We start from the raw sequence: 27,005 nt of genomic DNA, 5'->3' as shown, positions 1-27,005 counted from the left end.
TGTTGTGGAAATAGATTGTTTTTTATTGTGGTATACAAAGTGGATAAGTGGAAATGTGAGAGAAACCAAACCCCTCTGTCTCATAACATGCAATGTAAAAATGCTAGTAGCTTATCAATATCTCAGGAGAGAGAAATAATCATCCATAGTCACTAACCTATAAAGGTGAACAAATCAACCCAAAAGACACTGGAAAAATGCACGACCAGGGAACTGACTGTATATTCATCAATTTTCTTGTTGCATCACTGTTGCTTTGTGGTTCACATTCAAGGCAGCTGATACCCATTTTCAGTCTCAGGTTATTTTATTTTTGCTATTTTTTACATTTTTTAAGTGTGTCAGCCATTTTTTTTCCATGAGTACACATTTTCCCTCCAAAACTGCAGACAGTTTATAAAAGTAGTGCGGAAAGAGAGGAGAGCTATTTTGGCGCGCTCTCCTCACATTCACAAGAATCTCCGCCTCAAGACTTCACAAGACCCTCCCCTCCACCCAATCCCAGAGTCCCCTGCCCTCAAACGCCCCCACACACAACCTCTTTACGCAAAAAAAAAAAAGTCCTGTGAGATCCGTCTCCATTGACTCGAAACGGACCCGTGGCAGGAACAGGATTAGCTCCACTGCTCCTCCACGGTTTGTTCGCTCCACGTCCCTCCTTTCCTTCTCTCGTCCTCCTCCTCGGTCTCCCTCCCGCCTGGTTTTCTTCTCTCAGTTTCGCCGGTAGCGGTTCTTGGGCTTTTCCCCACAGCCGGTGGCCTCACAGGAGGACAGGGTCGGGTTCTTGCCGGAGTTGATGCTGCCGAGCAGGGCGGGCAGTTCGTTGGTGATGGCACGCTCGATTTTCTCCAACAGGCAACCGCCCATGTAAGAGCACTGGGCGGACAGCTGCTTGAAGCTGCTCACCGAGTTGATCCCAAAGAAGTCGCGGTAAGCGTCTCGGTTGGGCAGGTCGAACTTGCTGACATTGGTTTTGGCCAGGATGGACTTGAAAATGTAGAACTTGTCAGGATCGTCCACAATCTCTTTGAAGACCAGCTCGGGATCGCTGAAGAAGCTCATCTTTTCCTTGAAGGTCTGCACATAGCGGTCCACCAGGAGAGCGTGAATGCGAACGCGGATGCCGTGCTGGCGGATGAAGGCGATTTTGTTCTCCAGACGGTTCTCGATCACCTGGTTCAGGTCTTCCAGCAAGGATACTTCCTCGCGTTTGAAGAGCTCACGGCTGGTGTCCGGGGCGTAGTCGTAGGGCCAGAAAGAGCTGACGTAGACACGCGGGGGTTCGGTCACGTTAATGAGGGGCGCCAGACTCCAGAACAGAGCGCCGTAGACACGCATGAGGTCCTGGGTCACCAAGCTGTCGGCCTTATTGAGGATGATACGGATCTGGGACTCCCGACCTTTCAGCTGCCGGAAGAGCATCTCCAATTCGAGACCAACATCTAGCTTGGTGGGATCGAAAACCACGAAAATGAGGTCTGCGCGATCAATAAACCACTGGCACACGTCGTTGAATGGGTAACCTTGAAGTGAGGGAAGAAATTTTGAAAAGTTAATTACGAATCATAAATTAAAATGCTAAATTCTGGGTATCTATAGGGTTTTTAAAAACTAAATTTGTACAGGTTTTTAAGACCTGTAAAAAAAAAAAAACCGAGGACTTAATACTGCTTATCAGGCAAACAGAAAATGCGAGTTTAAAATACTCTAGATGTGTTTAATTTCTATTTTTATACATATACTGATATATCAATACATACACATTTACGGAGCCCCTAAAGGGGACATGGTGCCAGAAAAAAAAATGAGATTGGAGGGAAAGTAATAAGTCAATGCTTTTGCTTTCTCTCGCAAATGATGCGTGATTGATTGCGTTCCCTGAGAAACTTTGCGTTTTTTTGCAATTGTTTTGCGTTCTCTCTCAAAACCTTTGCTTTCCCTCGCTAAATCGTTTGTGTTCTTTGCGAGGGAACGCAAAGTTTCTCGGGGTAACGCAAAACATTTACAAGAGAACGCAAAAGCATTGCCGAAAATTTTTTTTTTTCTCCCATGTCCCATCTCATTTTTTTTTCCCTTTAGGGGCTCCGTAGGAATTAGAGGTCGACCGACATTAGATTTTGTTCATATCATAATAATGTTTAAAGAAAGACATTAAAGAGGTTATTGTGCCAAAAACAGTCAGATCTATACACTGAATGTGTTAAATAATGTTCTTTGTCTGGCACGTTCACAGAAAATAGCTTACTTCCGCTTTGTAAAATAAGGTGGATAAACAAGCCTGAAATACACCAGGACTTATTTTGAATTTAAAATGTCTGTTTAAGCACTCTTACAACCACCTACAACATACAGTATTACAATATAAACACCATCATGATTCATCAACAGTAAATTATAGCAATCGCTTAGCATATATGTGCAATGTTCTTTGATGTAGCCTATAACTTGAAACTTACAACGCTCACATGTATTGAATTAAATCAAAGCCTTTTAAAGTTTAATGATCACATTAAGTCGTATCGCGATTCCCGTTTTTCCCATCCCCAAATTTAAGACATGTTAATTAAGACCTTTCTTAAACCATTTAATTAATATATGTAAGAATTTTGATGACCTTACATTTGAGTTTAGGACCTGCAGGAACCCTGAAATAACAGGAATCAGTGGAGGTGCTGGAGAAGACTCGTACCTCTCTCCTGCTGCTTGCGGTTCTCGATGATTCCCGGTGTGTCCACGAAGGTGACCCTCTCCAGGAGCTTGTGGGGCATCTCGATGCCAACCAGCTTCTCCAAAAAGTTCTGGCCAAACTTCTCCAGCGGGGAGAAGGAGCGAGAGCTGTCGGCAGCCATGACGATGCCCTCCACGGTGCGGATCTTCTCGCCGTGCATGATGACGGTAAACTCTGAGGTAGTGGGTTCAGCACCTGGAACAACACAAGAAGATGTGAGTTGATGATGTAAATTTGTAATCAAACAGTAAACCAATGAAAACCACTTGACAAGCAGCACAGACAGCAGCTTACCCGTGTAAAGCTGGTATGGGGTATCCAGAAGACCCAACAGATAGTTGATCATGGAGGACTTGCCCACACTCCAGGGTCCAAGGAAAAGCACCATGGGTTTGGAGGTGATTTCTCCATCTGTTTGAGAAAGAGAGTTGGAGAATAATGGAGTTTAAAGAAAAAAATATGAGACCAAGAGCAAGAATCACAATTCAAATCACGAATGAACACAAAAATAAATCATAATATGCATACACTCTTAAAAATAAAGGTTATTTATTGGCGTTGATGATTCCATGAAGAACCTTCTATGGAATCTTTCCATTGCACAAAAGGTTCTTAATAGTGGAAAAAGTTTCTTTAGATTTTACTGAACGGATCTTTGGGGAAACAAAGTGCCTTTTCTACAGTATCGTTGTGAAAACCCACTTTTAGAACATTTATTTCTTAAGAGTGTATAGCAAATTTACCTATGAAATTATTAATTAGTCATTATTGAAAACTTTGTCTCCATCATTTTGTGAGGGTTTCTTTACTGGTGCTCGTTCCTGATTCCTAAAGGGATAGTTCTCCCAAAAATGAAAATGTTGTCATCATTTACTCACCCTCATGTTGTTCCAAATCTGTATGAGTTTCTATCTTCTAAACACAAAAGAAGATATTTTTGAAGGATGTCAGTATCCAAACAGTTGATGAACCCCATTGACTTCCATAATAGTTTTTTTTTTTTCCATACTATGGAAGTCAATAGAGCCCATTGTTTGGTTATCGACATTCTTCAAAAAATATCTTCCTTTTGTGTTCAGCAGAAGACAGAAATTCATACAGGTTTGGAACAACTTGAGGGTAAGTAAATGATGACAACATTTTCATTTTTGGGTGAAAAGGTTATTTTATCCCTTTAAAATGATCCCTACCAAAACCCTTGGTAATTGGGTTTTTATTATTTTGGATGTTTCTCTTTGACTTTAGACCTCAGAAAGTAAAGTACCATCACACTTGGGTGCACATTCGTGGAAATTGTTTATTGTGTGCAGCAGAAACAGCAAGCGTTAAGACTGATGAATGCGCCATGCAGCATTGTTCAGTGCAAGTGAATCAAAATCATTAAGGACCCACAATAAGTCTTTAAATTGTTGTGTGGATGCATGTGTGCATTCTCTAAACCCATGCCAAACCTTTATGTGGGAGTGTTTTTGTTGAACCCTGTACCTTTAATCAAAAACCTTCCTACTAGTTATCTAGAAAGCTTTAAAATGAATGAACTTATATAATATAATGTACTTGAATTTCTAAGATAATCACAGTTGCTCCTTCCATCTTCAGTCAATAACACATTAGACAGATTGTACTTCTCTCCCTCACTGGCTCATTTTCATTAGCATCAAATTAAACATGCCATCTGACTTAAGTCTAACGTTTTTACACTGCCATTCAAAAGTTTGGGTTCAATAAGATTTGTTAATATTTTTGAAAGTTTCTTCAAAATATTTCTTCGGCTGCATTTATTTGTTAAATGACTGTTTTCTATTGTAATATATTTGAAAATGTAATTTATTCCTGAATTTTCAGCATCATTACTCCAGTTGTCAGTGTCACATGATCCTTCAGAAATCATTCTAATATGATGATTTGCTGCTCAAGAAACATTTCTGATTATTATTAATGTTGAAAACAGTTGTGCTGCTTAATCAAGTAATTTAAAACTTGCATGTGAGTGCAATTTCATTTTTGATGAAAAATACACAAAAGCATTTGTTTATGACTTCACCTATTTAAATGATCGGATTATGCAAATCAGTTATCTTTAAATATGCAAATGAAAATGAACATCACATTTAAATAGGATACAGAACGTGTTTTTGTGATCAGAAACTTTAATAGTTCTTAACAAAATATTTACTAAAATCAATAGGAAATTAACCTCAAATGTGATCTGTAAAATGAAATGTCACTGTCAGTGTCAGCATTATGAATCCAACAGCCATGTATAATCATACAAATAAATAAACATGCTCGAATGAAATCTGAGCTGAATGTGATGCTCAGGAACTTTTTTCCCCATCACTTTCATCTGTTTTCATTAGAAAATGTCTAAAGAATGAGCTCAGATGAAGGAATGAAGGCCGTTTGACACTTTTAGTGAGGACAGAATGAGAGTTCTTTGGGAAGAGAAACTAATTTCATCTTGATTAACTGCAGAACATGTCATTTCTCTGAAGTGCTCCAGAACAGTGCAAACACAATCACTCAAGGCCCCTCAGCACTACACAGTGTAGAGGTCGAGGATGTATGAGTCCAGTCATACTAAACAAATCCTGAGAGCCAGCATCAAACCTTCACACTCCACACTCTTATAAATAAAGACTCTTTATCGGAATTGATTAACCTTTAACATCCATAAAGCTCAAAAGGCTTGTTAAAATGTTCTTCACATTAAGAAAAATTGGTTCTTTTTAGAACTGATCACCGAAAGGTTCTTTGGGGAACCAAAAATGGTTCTTCTATGGAATGGCTGCGAAAACCCTTAAAGAACTTTTCATTTTAAGAGTGTAGGTTTACTGTAAAAAGTGTTCAGTTCATTTACCTAAAATGTTGTAACCCGTTTATAAAATAATTTATGTGAACTTGACAATTCCACATTACTTAACATGAAGTTTATATACTTAATAATTTTAAGGCAACAGGTTTACATTTATTTATTTTTTTAACTTAAGTCAACTGCTCACTTTTTACAGTGATCTTTGTTGTAGTCAGCCAACACTGATATGATAACTTTAGTCAGAGTAGATGCTATATATTTAATCTGATGCAATTTCAGAAGTACAGGCTGTTCAGTAGGCTATGAACTGTCTTTAGGGCTTGTCTAATTTGCACAACCTGTTTTGTGGCATTTCTGTCCGGTAATTTGTATAATTTCAGTGTTTTGTCGGCTGATTCATACCCACACAACAATACAACATTAAACATCACTGGCTCATTTTTAATAGCGTCAGATTAGACATTGGCTGCATCCGAAATCACATGCTTCCCTAGGTGAAAAACAGTATGTGACATAAAAAGCGTCTGAATTCAAAGTACTCATAAAAGAGTAGGGAAAAGTACCTGGATGACCTACTACTTCCAGCAGGATTCTGAAGTTCACATGCAATGGACACATACTGTCCCATGAGGCCACGGGAGAGGATTTGTGAATGGCAGTGAAGCGACGCAACTGATGCTGGTAGGTCACATGATAATGACAACATGGCGAATGTAGTACGTCCGGATTACATTCATATTACACACACTCATATGTAGTGCTCGTTAAGTAATTACTTATTCAAAATAAGTACCTACTCAATAAATTATGTGATTTCAGATGCAGCCATCTCTACTGTTCAAAAGTTTTGAGGTCAGTAAGATGTTTTAATGTTTTTGAAGGAAGTCTCTTCTGCTCTCTAAGGCTGCATTTATTTTACAGTAAGAACAGTAATATTGTGAAATAGTACAATTTAAAATAACTGTTTTCTATTGTAATATATTATGTTAAAACGTAATGTATTCTTGTGATCAAAGCTGAATTTTCAGCATCATTCCTCCAGTCTTCAGTGTCACATGATCCTTCAGAAATCATAACATGATTTGATGCTCAAGAAACATTTCTGATTATTATAAGTGTTGAAAACAGTTGTGCTGCTTAATCGAGTAATTTAAAACATTTTTGATGAAAAATACACAAAAGCATTTGTTTATGACTTCACCTATTTAAATGCTCAAATTATGCAAATCAGTTATCTTTAAATATGCAAATGAAAATGAACATTTAAATAGGATACAGAACATGTGTTTTTGTGATCAGCAACTTTCAGCAACAAGAAACATTTCTGATTATCAATGTTGAAAACAAGATTTTTGTGCAATTTTTCAGGATTTTTTGATGAATAGGGATTTCAAAAGAACAGCATTTATTTTAAATCTAAATAATCTTTTGTAACATTATGTCTTTACTGTCACTTTTTTATTATCAATTTAATATGCCCTTGCTGAATAAAATAATTTCTTTCAAAAAATTGTCTTACTGACACCAAACTTTTGTACATCTGTAACAGATACATCAAGATTAATTTCTCAAACACAGTTTCCTGCACACACCAATCCACAGAACGATGTTATAAAATAAAAACATGTGCAACCCACGTCGCTATATTTTGATAACAGGAATAAGGATGATAAAATTATTCTCATAAAATCCTCATGAACAAAGACTTCGATTAGTGTTCAGAATTAATTCAGTTAGACAGTTTGATTAGTCGGATGAAGAAAAATAGCTGAACCAAATCTATAGACTTTCACCCAAATCTGCTGGTTGAACTTTTGGCATGTGCCTTTGGATGATTTGAAAGACTAATTTATATTCTCATAAAGAAAAAAAAAAGCTCTATGAAAGTGTGCTGTGAACAGTGGCTGAATGTGGACTCAGTAATTAGTGCTGATTGAGAGCTGCTGGTAATTGGGCAGATGATCAGAGACGATGCAGGCGGTGCCATGCAGTGAAGCGCCCCGTTACCCACCTGTGGCAGAGTCCCCCAGTGTGCGTCCAGGATACGCTGTTTAGTGACGGGTGATGTCGGGGGAGGACAGGAAGAGACAGGGATGAAAATGACAAGTGTGAGGAAAAGTGCAGGCAGAGGACGAGGAGAAATAGAAAGAGAGAGGGTGTGAAGGGGTCACAGAAAGAGGTTAAGGAGGAGGACAGAGAGAGAGACACTTTTCCTTGTGAAGCATGTGATGAGCTGAGATTTGTGTGGGTGAGGTTTGATGAGCGTCCAGATACAATGATCTCTAGAAGAGACCGTCCTGCTACTGAACACAAATTCTATTCTTATGAATGAATGAATATTATATATTATTTTTGTGTAGAACAAGATATATATATATATACATAAATTGGTGAATTTCACAAAACCTTTCTAAATAAAAAAAAAAAAAATTTATTATATTGTGTGTACAAGACAAAAGCTATATAAAAATATAATATATAAATGGGTGAATCTTATAAATGAACGAATAAAATTAAGTACACAAGTTAAATAAAGTAAATAAAGATAAAATTTACAAAATAATATATATTATTAAAATTGTATATATATATATATATATAAAAATAATAATAAAAAAAAAAAATATATATATTATCAAGGAACCTGTCAAGAACATGTTGAGTTCATATTTCACCCTAAAATTACATGTAAAAAGTAATATTTTGCATTTATTATTGTAGTGCAAAAATCAAAATTATGTGACAAATTACATATAACAAATTACAATAATAATATATACTAAGATTTTATTGGAAAGGTAAAGTATTTATACAAGGCAGCATTTATTTGTGAAAAAATATATTTTATTACTGTTTTACAGTAGTTTTTTGCATAACAGTAATGACAATTATTCATCATAGAATAATGTCACAAAGCAAAAAAAAAAAAACAACAAAAAAAACACTGAATTGATCTAAATATAGGCTATAATTTTTATTTGTTTGATTTTGTGGTGTGCAGGATTTTGATTTTGTGGATATGTCGCCTGCATAGTTTCTGCAGAAGATTCGACCCAATTTTTTTTTTTTACAAGATAAATCAACGTAAAATATAAATTCAAGTAAAACTGCAAGATTTCTGTCTGTAAAAATAAATAAAAAAACACTTTCCTAATGTATTATTTATAACAGTGCAATCTCTAAAAGCCTAAATTATTTAAATATATGATTTCTTACATTTTTTGCAATTACCACAGTCATTTATTGTTGTGTTGTCAAATTTTCGGGTGGGAAACAACAACAACAACATGATTGTACCCAGAATCCTCCTGCATGACAGCATGTAGTTTGTACCCCTATTGCACTAGTGTTCATGTGATGTGATGCTTTATCTTTCTCTGATCCCCACCAGCAGTCTTTGATCACGCTGACCCGCAGATGATATTTGGATAGCTTGTTTCTCCTTCCTCACAAGTGTAAGAGTCAGTCTTGCATTATTGTGGTGAGTGTGTGGGTTAAATACCATGCTGAACCACAAGGGGGCAAGCTGGATCCCAGTGTTCAGTCGGGGGTTAGCAGGACACTCACTCGGCACCCTTCAGACAGAGGACACGACCCACCCACCCAAACTTTACTATCAGAACTGGACGCTGTTGATCTGAAATCTTCCATTTCAATCTCAAACTACTTTTAGTGTATCTTCAGGTCAATAGACTAAAAGTTTTTGTTTCCTATTAACAAAATTAAACTTCACAGGCTACACAAAATAGTACACGAAATAATGTTTTTGTATTGTGTCTTTAGCCTTTAAATGTTTAAAAATGCTAATTATGCATAATTTATACATTTATTACATGTGCATACATAGGAAAATTATGAATATGTCACTGTTGGATTTGTTTTAATGTAATCACTACCAACAACAACAAAAAGATGTTTATTGTAATAAAAAATTAAAAAAAGAATACAAAAAATGCTCAGAAAATTAATAGTAATACTAAGCAAAATCCAAAATTAACGGTCTAAAAACGGCCTAATTTATTTGGTGAAAATTATACATTTAAAATCTAAATGTCTATAAATATTGTCACTTATTATTCAGCATTTATATTGGCATATTTTTAAAGTTTGAAGTTCTGAAAGACTGCTGAAAGTCAACAAGTCAAAAGTTCAATCATCCAAAAACTATTTATGCCTGCAGAGCCTCCTCTTTATAAGCTATCGCTGTATAAATAATTAGAAACAGAGAAAACTGCACAGTGGATATTTCATGTGTATTTCATGAGACATTTGTACAGACTTGTGAGGACTCGAGCACATGAAGGTCTTATATAAAGCCAGGACTGTTGAGAAACTCATGATTGCTTTCAGATGGAGCCTTCGTTCCTCAAGCAGTAATAAGAAAGCCTTGTGTTTTCTATTTTAACTCTCTCTCTCTCTCTCTCTTTCCTTCTCCCAGTGTCTCCGGCCCCCCTCGACCGCGTCTGGATGTGCACCAGCTCTACAGCTGTGGAATGACGAACCACACGTGTGTCGGCTCAAAGACGCCACGATACTCGGATACGGCAACGCCTCGTGTCCAGCGCAGGGTCATTGTTGTTAACCAAGGGGCCGTTTACACAACACTGTTTTCAACTAAAACCAGAAAACTGTTTTTACATGACAACGGGGGCCTGAAAATACAAACATTTGAAAACGTTTTTCAAAGTTCAAGGCTACATGACAATGTAGGCTACTAAAAAAAAAAAGTTTTTCCTTTGCTTTTTTTTTTTTTTTGCATACAGGCGAAAATGTTGTCAAAACAACCCACAATGTCAGTTTGTACTTTTTTTGTAGTTTTACGATAGCGATAACGGTATCTGTTCAAAAACTTGCCCTTTGAAACCTGTTTTCAAAAGTTTGCAGTTTCAGGCCTCCAAAACGCTGTTGTTGTGTAAAAGAACGGCCAAAACGCATAAAAAGTTGTACGTTTTTAGTTGAAAATGGTGTCGTGTTAACGTCACTTTATCGTCTCCGTGTAAAGTGCAACAATGTGTAGTGCGTACAAAGGCGCGTAAGTGTTTCTTTCGCAAGTGACATCGCCATCTACTGGCCTGGCCTGAATAATACAGCGTATTGGAGCTTTTGTTCATAGTGGTATTTTATTGACCAGCTCTGATGTATCTGGAGCTTTGTGAGTGAAATGAAATACTCATATGAAAGAACCACATTTGCTGATCACAGAGAAATTATGTTTAAATATACAGTAACTGCAAGCGACAATTACAGGGCCAAGAACGCAAATAGCGCCTCTGGTGGTGAGTTTAGGACAGGTAATTCAAAGCTACTGATCAATTATTGCATCAGCATTTAAAGACATTCTTATTTGCAACCCCTGGGTTCTTCCTTATGAATATGATGATGAATGCTCAGTGGTTTGGTTTGGATGATGGAGAATGATATAATGGCGATGAAGAACCAATCAACATTTATATAGTGCTAATGTATATAAATGTACATTACATGTATGCATCTGAATTGTATATAAAATGTTCATCCATTTAGATCACACAGTTTTATCAAAAACAAACTTTTAAATTGAATGTGATTAATGATACATAATCATACATAAATGAAATGGGTAAGAAACACATAGATTTCTGTAATATTCGTGATAAACTGAAAGTTTTAAATACACAATACCAGGTTTATATATTTATCATATCATCAATAAATCCAATTTCTTTCAATTGCATATATTTTAACATATGGAATATTGCTTGTTCTGCAGGTAGACATATTTTAACCAAATATAAGCAAATAGTTAATAATAAAACTATGCTGTGATTTATTTTAAAAAAAAATTTGAGTGTAGAAATCTTCCGTTTCATTTACATATGAATGAGAAAAACGTTCATTAGTTTGTTTGTTAAAACTGCGTAATCCAAATAAATGGAAATATTATATGCAATATATATTTTTTAAATAAATAGTAAAAATAAATCAATAAAAAATAAATACAAATAATAATAAAATAAATTAACAAATAAATAAATAAATTACTCTGACACTTAATATTAAGTAAAATTTAAGGTCTAAAAAGGGCCTAATTTAGTCAGGGAAAATTAAATAAAAATATTAAATCTAAACGTCTACATCTTGTCACTCATTATTCTGGATATTTTACCACATTGCCATATTTTTATAGTCTGATGTTATAAAATACTGCTAAAAGTCAAGAAGTTCAAAGTTCAATCAAAGATTACTTTTTCAAGTAACAAGTAAAGTAAGGCATTACTTTTAATTTTACAAGAAAATATCCGAGTTACTTTTTCAAATAAGTAACATAAGTTTTACTTTGTTTTCCCATTTATTGACCTCTACAGCGTTAGTTTGCATTTCCTTTAGCATGAGGCTTATTATTTGTTTCTTTTTGTATGAAAATGCCTTTACATTTGTCAAAAATCTAACTTTTTTTGTTATTAAAAACAAACAAGCAAGCCCAGAATTAACATAACACAATTAGTACATTTTTTAAGGGAGTAACGCAATAATGTAATGCATTACTTTTAAAATCCCCCTGTGGTGAAAATCAAGTTTTTAAAGTAGTTTATACTTCTATGTGGTGTTTTTAATATGCTTTAAGACAAACCATGTGTAAATTCATAAGTCGACACCATTGCTGAGTATTTTCTCCTTAAAACTGCAGTGAATCAAAGACAGTCTCAAAAACACGGTTTCTGACGTCACAAACTACCTTGTAACCAATCAGATCAACATGTGATCGTTAACAAGTGGATCTCTGAGCTGGAGTGAGTGAGTGGAGGTGGGGCTCATTTGCATATTAATATAACCACGTATACTAAATGAGTCGAGGCTGTAGAGTCACATTCAAACTATTTTAAGACATTTTTTTCGAGAAAATTAAACGTTTAAATATGTAATTTTTTTTATGATCAAAGATGAGTTTTAAAGGATAAAATGATTGACTACAGGAGGACTTTAAAAGTAACTTTCCCCAACACTGTTCATTAGTAATATGAGTGTGCCATCTTTGTATGTCTAAAGTCTTTGGCTCAAGCATGATTAAGAAATAAATCTGTTTTAATTGATGTATGTTTATGTTAAAACTGTGTAATCCAAATGGATGGAGATTTTATATGCAACTCAAATGCAATACAAATACAAAAACACGCAGACAGACAGGAGAGCGGTGGTACCTGAGATCTCATGCTGTCTCAGCTCATTGTACTTGTAGGCCTGCTCCATGGGCCTGATGGAGCTGTGGTAGATCTTTCTCAGCCTCTGCAGTGCAGCTGAAGGATGAAAACACAAAATAAACAGAGCGAAAGCTGAGTACGACGTCCAGCTCAAGACACTCGGGTAGAGCGGAGAGAGGAAAGACTGCAGATGGTGTTGTGGATAAAGGAGGAAATGAGAGGAGACGGCAATGTAAACAAACCTAGAAACATCTACGTGCCTTTCTGAGGTAGTACTTGAGTTTGGAACGGATCCGCTGAGTTAGATAACTACTTTCTCCTGGTAGTTGATATGACACGTGGACTAAATAATCCATTGTTGCACTCGTTTATGGCAAGTTCAATTCACAAGCAGCAATGACTCAACAAGTTTTCATGCTTCGTAACCTACAAGCTGCTCATGAGGTAGCTGTCTTCTCTTTTATTTTAGCAGGGTTATTGTTTTGTGGCAGATAAATGCCGGTGTGATTGTAAAAACAAATTATAATATCTGATTGTTACTTAAAAGTCGCCTCCTCAAACAGCATCAGTATTGTAGTTTTAGTTTTCAAAACTAAACCAGCAGTTTTCAAACTATGCCAGACAGTGTTATTTTAGTATTATTTATAGCGTATTTATTCATATTTTGAATACGGTTTTATTTTCAGTTTTAGTCTTAATTTTCATTGAACTTTTCTTTGTTATGAGATTATATATATAATATATATATATATATATATATATATATATATATATATATATATATATATATATATATATATATATATATATATATATAAATATAATTTATATATATATATATATATATATATATATATATATATATGCTTTATTTTATTATTATTTTGTTTAGTTTTAGTACTTAAACTTAATTTCAGTTATTTTTACTAATTTTGGTTTATGTTTTTTTCCCCAAGTTTTTCGACTAATATTTATTTATATTTTTTATTTCAGCATTATTTCCAATAATAAAAACAACTTTAAACTGTTTTAGATAACAGTAAAATTACTGGTGGTCCAAAAAAAAGAAGAAAAAAAAGGGATATTCTATTAATTTATAAATGTTATCATTAACTTATAATGTTACCTTTATATTAATATGAATGCATTTTTGTTTATTAATAAAAAAATAAATAAATTTAGCATATTACCAATTTGATAACATTCCAGTTTTATATTTACTCAGAAATCGTATTTATTGTGAAAAGTGCTACACACATAAATCTGAACTGAATTGAAAAAGTTTCTTTTCAGGTTTAGACACTAACATTACTAATTAATATAAATAATAATGGGTAGAATTAAGATTTTTAAAATGGCTTCAGCTTATATGTTTTCTTTATAATGTCACTCTTAATATTTTTCTTCTACAGTATAAATTTAGCTGGCATTTCTTTTTTTAGGAATGGGAGTTTTGCAAGCAGATCCTCATATTTCCGTGTCCTTGGCATTGAAAAGTTTGAAAATTCTTGGTTTAAACCAGGTGGTTAAGCTGTTTTCCTTTCAGCAGGCTAGTGTGAAATGTTGCTCAACCCAATGTTAAAGACAACATTCATCTGGCAACATATTGTGAAAGCCTGTAAACTGAAATAAAACGATGTGTTGCCGTATCATGTCCTCACCAGCATAATCTCCTGCTTTATCATCTGTTGCGAGCCTCAGAGTTTCCTCGATGTGAGATCTGTCTCTCAGGATGGATTCCAGAACGGCTTCCTCCTCTGCAGAGAAACACACACACACACACGTTAAAACTTGATTTGAAGCCTGAGGAAATCTTTCCCGGCGAGCCACACCGGAGCATAATATACTGCAGCAGATCTTCCTGAGGTCTCTGCGATTAGTGTCCTGTGATAAAACCGTTCTTTAATCTTAGCCAAGGTGCATCGACAAGCTATTTGTTATTTGTGAGCTGATGGCTGTACCGCTGGATTTACAAAGAGTTTTACAGACTTTAAAACACCTTGTAAAAAGTTAATTTGACCATGAGAGTGTGATTGCTGCCTCAGATTGTAAAAGCAATGCTTTCAATTATTTTTGTGGAAACAGTGACTTTTTTTTCTTCAGGATTCTTTGATGAATAGAATGTTCAAACAAACAAAATTAATTTTTTGTAACAACATCAAATTTATTTTAGAGTATCAAATCTGAATATAAAATCAAACAATGATTTGGTCCTGAAGAGACATTTCTTATTATTATTAACATTAAAAACAGTTTTGCTGCTTCATATTGTGGAAATGTATACATTTTTAGGATTCTTTGATGAATAGAATGTTCAAAAGAACAACATTTATTTGGAATTTATTTATTTTTTGCAACAATGTAAAAGTATTTGACTTTGATCAGACTTATTTCAGAGTTTCAAATCTGAATATAAAATGATTTGGTGCTCAAAAAACATTTATTTTTAATGTTGAAAACAGTTGTGCTGCTAAATGCTTTGTTTTTTTAAGGATTCATTGATGAATTAAAGTAATTAGTCTTAGAATAAATATAACCATAAATGCACTAATTTATTTGCTAAAACTACTTGGTTATGGCTCTCATTTACAGTTTCAAAAACAAATTTATTTACACATTTGCTGTTGAAAACTTTCCACCCATTTTAGGGGCCATTTGCACAACACCTTTTCCAACTAAAAACGGAAAAAAATTTATGCGCCGTTTATACTTTTTTTGGCCGTTCGTTTACACGACAACAGCGTTTTGGGGGCCTGGAAACAAACTTTTGAAAACAGGTTTCAAAGTGCAAGTTTTTGAAAACGATACCGTTAAACTACAAAAACATGAATTTGTGAAAACGGTGACGTCATGTGTATTACGTGTTCAGTCTATAGGCACGTAGTGTTTCTTTACAAAGTGATATCGCCACCTACTGGCCTGGCATTTCAGCCGTGTTCACGGATCCATGCGAATGGGACCGTTTTGACAACGTTGTCTGTACGTGAAACCCCCCCGCAACTTTTCCATTTTTAGTACATCGTTGTAATGTAAACATACCCTTATTTTCCTTCAGACAAAAAGAATCATAAGCAAATAGCACCACACAATCTCAATAAACCACGTAATCTGAGCTTTCATTAATATCCATAACACAAGTTAACACAGGCAACAGCAATACTTTGCCTGTGTTAATGAATATGCTTTCATTATCGTAGCGGTTATTTGCTGTCAGCGTTCGTCTCGCACACTTCTCATCAGGGCATTGCTGTACTATTAATGTCACAATATTGATATTCATGCTACAATCTTCCCTCTTGTTCATAGATATTTACCCACAATGCCTCAGGGTGTTCCTGCCAGGCTGCTGTTATCAGGAGCGAAGACATAAATGGAGCCTAATGGGAAGACACCATGTCTCCACGTTTATATTTAGCAGCGCTGCCATTCATTACAAGTTCCTCTCATATCAGCAGCACGACATCTCTTTCGGAGGAAGGAGGTGAGGAGAACACAACAACATCCATTACATTTCCTGTTTAACAATACATTTCAATTTGGTTTTGACAGTTTGGCTTTGATCAGTCTTATTTTAGAGTATCAAACCTGAGTATGAAATTAAACAATGATTTGCTGCTCAAGTAACTTATCAATGTTGAAAACAGTTGTGCTGATTTTTTGATGAATAGAAAGAACAGAAGAGCAGCATTTAGGCTATTTGAAATGTTTTTTTTTTTTTTTTGTAACAATGTAAAAGTCATTGGCTTAGTCATTGATCAGTCTTATTTTAGAGCAACAAATCTGAATAGAAAATCAAACAGTGATTTGCTGCTCAAGAAACATTTCTTATTATCATCAATGTTGAAAACAGTTGAGCTTCATATTCTTGAGGAAATCGTAATACATTTTTGATACACTGCATGATTCAGTTTACGGCACTTCTCATTGGCTGAATTTCTGAAGGATCATGTGACACTGAAGACTGGAGTAATGATGCTGAATAAAAACTCCAAGGAGAAACAAAATCATTCTAGTAACCCCTGTATACAATCTAATGATCATGGCATTTATTTTGTATGATTTACAATATAGCAATCTACTTATTGCTATCCTGAGCTTTGGTTGCATTCAGATGGCATTATTAATACATTTGACATGACAAAATACCTCCATAGATATATTAGTCCAGCGTTGGTTCGACCGTGTTTAGGGCGGGGCTGAAGGCGCCGGCGAAGTTTTGGCACTCTGCCAGCTAGATGCACGAGTTTTTCAACCAGGTCCGGTACCCGAACTGGGTGAGGCGGGGCTTTTAGTATTCATCTGCTACGGCATGTGTAACATTTTTCTGTCAACTCTGCATAATCCTTCGCGACCGATATCGTTAGTTAGCCCAGGGAAGCGAGGAAACGGAAGTGCCGCACAAAAACCGGAAATTGGACCCATATTTATTTCCGCGTTCGAAAATAAGGTGGGCGCGTTTTCGAACACACAGCACATCTCTGGCATACGATGTAGCCATCCCATGAGGCCACGTGAGAGGATTTGTGAATGGCTGTGAAGCGACGTAACACTGGTAGGTCACATGATAATGACAACATGGCGAATGTAGTACGTCTAGATTACATTCAAAACTACACACTATTACTACTCATACTATATAGAACGTACTTTTCTTAAATGGTCGCTAAATGTATGTAAAATCCAGACGCATCGTTTGACTTAGATCAGTCTTATTTGAGGGTTTCAGACCAAAAAATAAATGGTCAAGCGTAGCCTTGGTTTCATAACAGGGGGAGTTGGTGTATATGGGGGATTCCCTGGTTTCATAACAAGTGGAGCTTCAGTGATGGACACATGGATACCAAATGGTTGGATTATCTGTTGATAAGACCGATAGCAGACCCCTCATCCTAAAAATAACCAGCAGTGGCCAGTTGCCCTTATGAACCCCAGAGCACACACTGTATCGCAGTACTCACACTGTTTTCTGCACAGGTTACTACAGAACACATGACAATTTAGTGGTACGTAAAAATCCTACCACACATGATGTAGGCTACTATGGTATCTTTTGAAGTACCATATTTGATCATATAGCCTATCATATATGTTTAGAAGTTGGAGTTTAAGTTGATATCAAAAGTGTATTTTAAATGACTGCGTGCATATAGGCTAAAGACATGCATTCTTAATGTTAATTATGGAGATACTTTTGAACAAACATTGGTTCCAGTCATATTATATGCTAAGTTTTTCATTATAGAAGGTGTAAAGAAACAGAATAATATACAATTTTAAATGTTTGGGGTCAATAAGATTTTTTTTTTAGCTAAATTAATACTTCTATTCAGCAAGGACGCATTAAATTGATTAATGTTACAAAATATTTATATTTCAAATAAATGCAGTTCTTTGAACTTTCTATTTATCAAAGAATCCTGAACAATAAAGGTTTGCACAAAAATATTAAGCAGCACAACTGTTTTCAACATTGATAATAATCAGAAATGTTTATTGATCCTCAAATCATCATATCAGAATGATTTCTGAAGGATCATGTGACACTGAAGACTGGAGTAATGATGCTGAAAATTCAGCTTTGATCACAGGAATAAATTACATTTTACTATATATTCACATAGAAAACAGGTATTAGAAATGGCAATAATATTTCAAAATTGTACTGGTTTTACTGTATTTTGAATCAAATAAATGCAGGCTTGATGAGCAGACTTCTAAAAACAGAAGAAGAAGAAAATAAATCCATACAGACCGCAAACTTTAGAACGGTGTGTATCACCAAAATTCAAGATTACTCTCACTACATCATAATTAAAGCAAGACACCAAACAGTTGACTTGTTAACTTTAGCTATTTGCAGAAACTCCCATAATCTTTAGCACAAACTAATTTGATTCATGTGAAGTACTTGTTACTATGCAGTTTGCCTGGAAAGCTCTAGAAGTCCAGTTTGCTTGCCGTCCACCTCATCTGTCATCCCTTCCCACAATCCCCCTACTGGCCTGCACAGATAAACGGCGTATTCATTTTGTTCTCGGGTGTCCACTGGCATTCATTTGCTTATTTGAACCTGACTTAGGCATGCATCAGCCTTCCTCTCTGGCTCTCGACGGAAATAACTGACAGCCCAAGTAATATGCTTAATCAACCTGCAGCAAACGTAAAAACCATCTGTGGATGAGCGCAGCAGGTTTCTGAAGGACCCGGCATCTGCTTACATCTTACCAGGATAAACCTCCAGAGTTCATCTCAGGCTGGTCAAACCGCTGTTTGATATAAATAACCGAATTTGAATAGAATTGAACCAAATTGCAATTGGAATTTCAATTTTCAAGGAAGAAGCAAAATATTTATATAATAAAGAAATGAATATAACTATAAAAGTATGTATATACTGCACACACACACATACATATATACACATTTTTAATGTTCTTAATTTTTGAAGGTCTCTTCTGTTCACCAAGGCTGCATTTATTTGATCAAAAATACAGCAAAAACTAATATTGTGAAATATTTTCAGAATTTTCAGCATCGTTACTCTAGTCTTCAGTGTCACATGATCCTTCAGAAATCATTTTAATATGACGATTTGATGCTCAAGAAACATTTCTGATTATTACAATGTTAAAAACTGTTGTGCTGCTTCATATTCTTGTGCAAACCATGATAATTTTTTTTCAGGATTCTTTGATGAATAGAAAGTTCAAAAGAACAGCATTTATTTGAAATACAAATCTTTTGTAACATTATAAATGCCTTTACTCTCACTTCTGATCAATTCAATGTATCTTTGCCGAATAAAATTTATATATATATATATATATATATATATATATATATAAGCTTGGCTAAGCTGACAAACATAAATGACCGGCCAGAAACCAGAAGCCAGAAACAATGTAAAAGCAACTATTTGAAGATGGCATTAGATGAATTTTCCAAGAGACAAAACAACGTTATTTTACATTTTCCACAGCTGCTCTCTTATGACCTTTTATATATATATATTCCAGCTTTTGTAGACTTTACAATGCCTCGCCGCGGTCAGATTCTCCAGCTAAGCACTTGACACGTTTTCCCAGCCAATGCTTCAGCCAGAGCTGGAAAAGAGTGAGGAACAGATGGTGCTCTCAGGCCTGTTGTGATGACACAACGTGCTAGTTAAAGCACACAAGTGCTCAGCCGACGCTGGCCAAGGCAAGCTGCTAAAAATACAGCCCTGTAATGTTGAGCTCAGCATGCCGCTAAAACAGAGGAAGGTTCGTGAAGAGGTGTGCCGTTTAAATGGATGAACTGTGAACAGTGTGTGTATGTGTGTCTGGAGGGGCGCCTGATTATTACAGATAAATGCAGATATTACAGTCATTTCAAAGGGAAAACAGATAATATGCCATGGTAAAAATCTGTTCATATATGAAAAAAAGAAAAGGAAAAATAGATAAATGGCAAACAAAGAAAAAGTTAAAAGAAAACAGAATAATAAAATGGTGAAGAAAATGGTATGAATTACTGTTTATGCCCGATGAAAATAAATAAATATAATAAATAAATAAATATCTGTGGTTGCCAAAACTTTACAGTAAAAACTAGTTACAAGCTTTATAAATACATACTTTACATTTCCTAACTGTGAGTCAATAAATTACATTATATATATATATAATTTAGTATAAAAAATTATTAGAATCTCAGGAGACAGGAAATGAAGCTAATATTAGTTACTGAATGAATCAGCGTTTTTGAATGAATCTCTTGAATGAATGATTCAATGACAAACACATTTTACACAGTCACTAGTCGCCACCTACTGGCCTAACAATATAATCGATACAATCTTTATTTATTTAAAGCGTCAAGTTACTTTCAAAAGGAGATTTGCTCGTTAATTTGTTACCGTAGACATCAGTGTATCTGAACTATAAACTTTCATCCCAGTTACTTTTGTGATTATTTAAATATATGTGACAGACATAACCATGTTGTGATGTTGAAAAGACTGTGAATCAGCGCAAACACAGATTTGTATCATTGTCATTTAGGAACGAGATCGCAATTTTTTAACTATTAATCTTGCAGCTACATATAGGCCTAAATATTATAGATTATTTAATGACATACAGTTAGGAAATGTAAAATACAGTCAACAAATATATATATAGCTTACTGGTCATGACACCTAAGGAAGTTGTAAGACCACCTTTGTACTGAGGAGGACATTGTAAAATATTTTCATGCGGGCAAAGTTTATATCCACACAGCTCATAGCATCAAAACTGTTAAAGGTGACATATTATGCCCCTTTTCACAAGATGTAATATAAATCTATGGTGACCCTAAAATGTGTCTGTGAAATTTCAGCTCAAAATATCCCACTGATCATTTATTAGGCCTATAGCTTGTCAAATTTGCCCCTTTTTGGGTGTGAGCATAAACGGGGCGTTTTTGTGTGTGTCCCTTTAAATGCAAATGAGCTGCTGCTCCCACCGCCTCTATTCAGAAGAGAGCCGATCCTTTACACGAGCTTCGGAAACTCTGGCAGTAACAAAACACGCGAATAGTGTCCCTCATCAAAAATCTCAGAAATGCACCTGGATGTTTCTGAATGGTTAGTGGATACTTTTATAGTTATAGTTGTTGTTGAGTTACATTGATTCACTCATTGACTTGCATGTACCGTCATGTTTAACTTTTACACAAGTAGACACAGTTCTCTGAGGTCTTTATAAGACAGCTGTGACATTTTTTGGTCAAATAGTGTTCAGTGCTCGTCTGTGCAGCAAAGACAGAACAGTTTACATGCTTTGCTCGAACCGACGAACTGGTTACACTGTTGTCGCTCGCCAAACCAAATGGTGGTGCCGTGGGTGGAAACATGCAGATTAAGGGGCGGTAATATTATAATAAGATCCCCTTCCTACATCAGAAGGGGAGCGAAATCTGATCGGCTTATTTTTTGACATGCTTACCAAAGTTACTGGGGTTGTCAATTTTCACGTTTTTTGGGTTGTTAGATGCACCGGGGACCCGATTATAGCACTTAAACATGGAAAAAGTCAGATTTTCATGACATGTCCCCTTTAAATATCTCCTCAAAGGCTATCAACGAGTTAAAATGACCGTCGGGCTGCACAGTGCGCACACTACAGCAGATCCAGCACCTAATATAGTCCCGGCACAATTACAAAAATATCCACTTCAGGAAAGCACAATGTCAGTCCATGGGGGTTAGCTTTAATTTAACCCTGTACACACTGGAAGGACGAATACGCAAACCAGCAGCATCTGTCATGGGTCTACGGACATCCAATGAGCCTGTCGCATAGCAACAGAGGCTTTGGAAAAAACACAGCTGTTGCTATAGCTCATCCTGCTGGAATGCCATCGGACTACTGTAGTCTGAGGCTTATTGGTCAAATACGCACATTCACGTTTAGGGAGGAAACGAGGTTTAATATCATCGGCTAACCTTACAGGTGTCTAAACAATGATCTGTTTAGGAAATCTCTCTCAGTGTTTATGATGGCGGTTTATAGCATAAACACAGATGGAGGTCCTTCAAAAGCTGCAGGTGATTGTATAGAGCAATCAACACAAAAATACACTCCATTTTCCTAACTAGCAACCTATAAGATCTAGTAGCTATAGTTCCAGCGGCTCTTAGGTATGTTTCCCTTGGTGTATTATGCTGAAACCTCCTCGTGATCATGTTCTTCTGCCTGGCAGATGCAGGAGGTAAATTGAATTAATGTGAACATGATTAGGGAGGTGAGCCTCGAGCCCGTCTGAACCCTAAGGATTTACCGGCAGCTAGGGAGAGGTGTACACAACCTTTACTGTGGGCCAGAGGGATTTCCAGCTGAACAAAAGCCGCTGTGGGATTAAACGTATTACATTACACACACGGCTAAACTTCACAAAATCAAACGTTCAATGCTGTAACTGGAGAAAGCACCAGAATACAGTGATGGTATGAAATGGCAATACCATGGTATTATGAGATGTCAGTACATTGTACGAATACCCTAATAATATATTAATATAATATTAATCTATATTAATATTAATACATTTACATATGTAATGTTACAAATAAATGTTGCATGAAATGAGTTATACATGTAAACAATATATAAATGTAAAAATCTATCTATCTATCTATCTATCTATCTATCTGTCTGTCTGTCTATCTATCTATCTATCTATCTATCTGTCTGTCTGTCTGTCTGTCTGTCTGTCTGTCTGTCTGTCTGTCTGTCTGTCTGTCTGTCTGTCTGTCTATCTATCTATCTATCTATCTATCTATCTATCTATCTATCTATCTATCTATCTATCTATCTATCTATCTATCTGTCTGTCTGTCTGTCTGTCTGTCTGTCTGTCTGTCTGTCTGTCTGTCTGTCTGTCTATCTATCTATCTATCTGTCCATGTCTATCTATCTATCTATCTATCTATCTCTATCTATCTATCTATCTATCTATCTATCTATCTATCTATCTATCTATCTATCTATCTATCTATCTATCTGTCTGTCTGTCTGTCTGTCTGTCTGTCTGTCTGTCTATCTATCTATCTATCTATCTATCTATCTATCTATCTATCTATCTGTCTGTCTGTCCATGTCTATCTATCTGTCTGTCTGTCTGTCTGTCTGTCTGTCTGTCTGTCTGTCTGTCTATCTATCTATCTATCTATCTGTCCATGTCTATCTATCTATCTATCTATCTATCTATCTATCTATCTATCTATCTATCTATCTATCTATCTATCTATCTATCTATCTATCTATCTATCTGTCTGTCTGTCCATGTCTATCTATCTATCTATCTGTCTGTCTGTCTGTCTGTCTGTCTGTCTGTCTATCTATCTATCTATCTATCTGTCCATGTCTATCTATCTATCTATCTATCTGTCTGTCTGTCTGTCTGTCTGTCTGTCTGTCTGTCTGTCTGTCTGTCTATCTATCTATCTATCTATCTATCTATCTATCTATCTATCTATCTATCTATCTATCTATCTATCTATCTATCTATCTATCTATCTATCTATCTATCTATCTATCTATCTGTCTGTCTGTCTGTCTGTCTGTCTGTCTGTCTGTCCATGTCTATCTATCTGTCTATCTATCTATGGCAAATCACTGAGACATGAATAGCAACAGGTGCTAAGGTTCTGGTCTGACTTGATGACAGAAATAGCTCCACAATGGGTCATGCTTTAGAAAGAACCAGGAGGCGGAGTCTCACAGGCCCTTTTCTGTCAATCAGACGTGCGTTTCTTAGCTTCCAGAATTAGCAGTTAAAAAAGATATTCATAAAATGAGTGTCCTTTAACATCTACTAGACCAAAACTCAGATTTGACAGTGAAAATATTTCAAAAGTTTCTGTGTGCTGTTTTTAGCTTGTTACTGCAAAGCTTTTAATAGCGTGACACAAAATGGCAGAGGCGACACATTTTTTTATCCAAGAACCGGGATCATATCCGGGCGGTAATTCCACAGAGGAATCATGGGTATCAGAGTTATAGGACGCAGTAAGAACATCACATGGAACCGAGGGGGTAAAGGGGATTGAAAGCGTGACTCGTTTCTGTAAAGCCACGTCGCATTGGCCTTTTTATGGAATGAGCATTTGGCTGCCCATCCCACAATCCCTAGCAGAGGGAAGTCCCTAAAGAGCAGGGGCACCACATGCCTGCGGTACTACAGTGCTGAAACGTGGGGAGAGCCCTTACTCGCATCCAGCACCCATATCAAATGCGTAGTCAATGGAGACGACTTCCTTCATTACTCAAGGTTCACTTTTAAAAATAAAGGTTCTTTATTGGCATCGATGGTTCCATTAAGAACCTTTAACATCAATGGAATCTTTCCACTGAACAAATGGTTCTTTAGATTATTATAATATTCTGTTCAAGAACTGTTCTCTGGAAGGTTCTTTTGGGAACCAAAAAAGGTGCTTTTATGCTCATTCAAGCAATTCAAATCCAGTTCGAACTTTTAAATAAATTATTTCAGCAATCAAACACCATGCCAGCAAAGAAACATTCCTATAAGACATTTTGATGTGGCTAAATAGGAAGAAGGAGAGGAAGGCGAACAGATGCGAGGTCATAAGGTCGTAAAACCTTTGACCTAATACAAAGCAACTGGACCTAGATCAGGTTTTGACTAATTAAGCCACACCCCCTGTCAATCAAGATTGAAGCAAACCCTAGAACCAGAACCAAATTCATGAAGCCTGTTAGTGGATTCAAACAGTCAAAGACAACAGTATCACAGCATGGGTCATGGTAAAACTTGCTTGCTTTTTTGACTAAAAAAAGACTGCATGATGACCAAGTTTAATGCTCTCATGCAAAACTCAAGTTTCCACAGATAAACTTCGATTTGCACCAGCGAAAGTGTAAAAATTATTTGATTTATTTCTCCAAAAATTCAGCTTTATTTTATTCAGCCCATAATCAGATTAAAAACTCTTTTTCATCAATAAGATTTACCATTCCACAATGCTAGGATAATCACCTAATCAGCCACATTTTTGTCCATTTGAGGCAACTAGCACAATAACGGTGCGGGACTGGCGTAGATCGCCGCGGCTCCTCCTGCTGAGATAATGCACGTCCTTATATGGCCAGTGGCTGGGAATAAATAAATTGCGATTGTGTCAGGGTGACAGCAGCTGCACGCTGGATCCAAAGACAAGCGCTGAAGGGAAGGGGAGGGGAAGAGAGGAAGAGGACGATGGGGGAATCTATAGTAGACAGTCTCCGGTTACAGGACAACTTCCAATCTTAGACACCTGACGGCAGCCTGGGCCCACGAAAGGCCCACGTCGGGCCTGAGAGGAGACCCAAGGACGGAACAAGGGTAAAACGGCTGCCAGAGCCCTCGGAAAATACATCCAGAGCTAGAGTAGCTGGATTATTATAGCCTGGGGTTAAAAGACAAGACCTTCTGGGATGGAGCGGTTAGAGGATTTAGCCGCCTCACGTTGGCAAGTCAATAAAACCAAAGTCGTGAATATAAGCACCTCAGACTTCAGACATCATATAAATATGAGAGAAGTTGGAATACAGGAAGTATTTAAGACTCTAGGCTCGTTCGACTCGAAGCAGACCGCCATCAAAGTACATCGAGAGCTGATGAAGCGTTTGAATCGTTCTCACGGTACTTTGATGTCATACGCCGGTTGCCGCTTCAAGTCGAACAAGCCTTCTAGCTCTTTCCATCAGCTGGTGCCATGCCTCACAACAGCTGACACACAATGCATGGGCTAAAATGCCTACCGTACGAGAATAAACCCCATGCTTTTCTCCTACTATGACACAATCAGCTACTCAAGAGCTTCTATGAACTTAAACTGGAATCGTAAATTTGAATTTGTTTAGCATTCAGACTTTTTTGTCAAATCATACATGCCTAGTCTTAAAATAACTCATCCTTGCCCATAGTTATTATTGAACGCTGCAGGTTTAAATAGCTCAGCAGATGGTGACATGCTCCGTTGGTCCAGAGTTTTACCATTAGGAACTCATTCAAGAGGTTTATAGTTTCTACCAACCATTTAGAAATGACACACCAACATGCAATACTTTCCATCTCTGATTCCATTTGAGTTTTTCCTTTGCACACCGAGCTTAAATGTTTCAAATCACTAGATGGGGATTGGGACTCAGACAAGTAAACTTAATCTCGGGTCCATATTATTGAGCTATTGCAAACAGTATAATGTTCTTACCTGCTGTGGCCAGTGCCAGCAGGGGCACAAAGACGCAGAGCGAGACTAAGACCTTCATGTTGGCTGCCAGGAGACCTCTGGTCGCCGGTCTGGCTATATATACCAGGCTGAGAAGGTCAGAGGGCGCCAGCGAGAGGGTGGTCTTACAGACGGGACTATACGGAGGGGGCCGGTAGCATAGGTGTCGGAACAAGGCGCACCAGAGCAGCTGACTGTCTCTTTTAGCAGAGCTGTCACGGTGGTGACGTCAAAACCAGCGCTTGGGTACATCAGCTGGTGTTGATTTTGGCAACTGAAAAGGAATGATGTACAAGAGGTATAACAAGACAACACTATTTGTGCCACGGCATTCCATGTTTCTAAAGAAGTCATTTAAGGAATTTAATCTCAATTAACGTGGTAGTACGGATTAAAACAGCTTGTTGGTCATCAAACTTTTGTCCTATTTAACGAACTTCCACTAACCCGATCACAGGCTCGAGGCGGCGCTGTAAGTCACTGGCTGTCGTGCTGGGTAGGATTACCGGAGTTGACAGTCGGGAA

At 36.5% G+C, this 27,005-nt stretch overlaps 1 protein-coding gene across 2 annotated transcripts; it reads right to left on the bottom strand.

Annotated features, from left to right (window-relative positions):
* On the bottom strand, nucleotides 1–26,616 carry srl (sarcalumenin). 2 transcript variants are annotated; one of them, XM_079869851.1, is made up of 7 exons: nucleotides 26,463–26,616; nucleotides 14,383–14,478; nucleotides 12,722–12,817; nucleotides 7,555–7,590; nucleotides 3,023–3,139; nucleotides 2,690–2,923; nucleotides 1–1,523 (listed from the first exon to the last, which is right to left on the bottom strand). In XM_079869851.1, the coding sequence occupies exons 1-7, from the start codon at nucleotides 26,518–26,520 to the stop codon at nucleotides 712–714; spliced, it is 1,449 nt and encodes a 482-aa protein (XP_079725977.1). In that variant the 5' UTR covers nucleotides 26,521–26,616; the 3' UTR covers nucleotides 1–711. The 2 variants fall into 2 exon arrangements, with proteins under 2 accessions (XP_079725977.1, XP_079725976.1); XM_079869850.1 differs by lacking the exon at nucleotides 7,555–7,590 and having other exon boundaries at nucleotides 26,463–26,565.
* Nucleotides 26,617–27,005: the final 389 nt, after the last annotated feature.

Source organism: Squalius cephalus (genome assembly GCF_949319135.1).
Source record: "Squalius cephalus genome assembly, chromosome: 1".
Lineage (NCBI taxonomy): Eukaryota > Metazoa > Chordata > Actinopteri > Cypriniformes > Leuciscidae > Squalius > Squalius cephalus.
The sequence above is the reverse complement of the archived record's forward strand: the minus strand, read 5'-3'. Positions and strand labels throughout refer to the sequence as shown.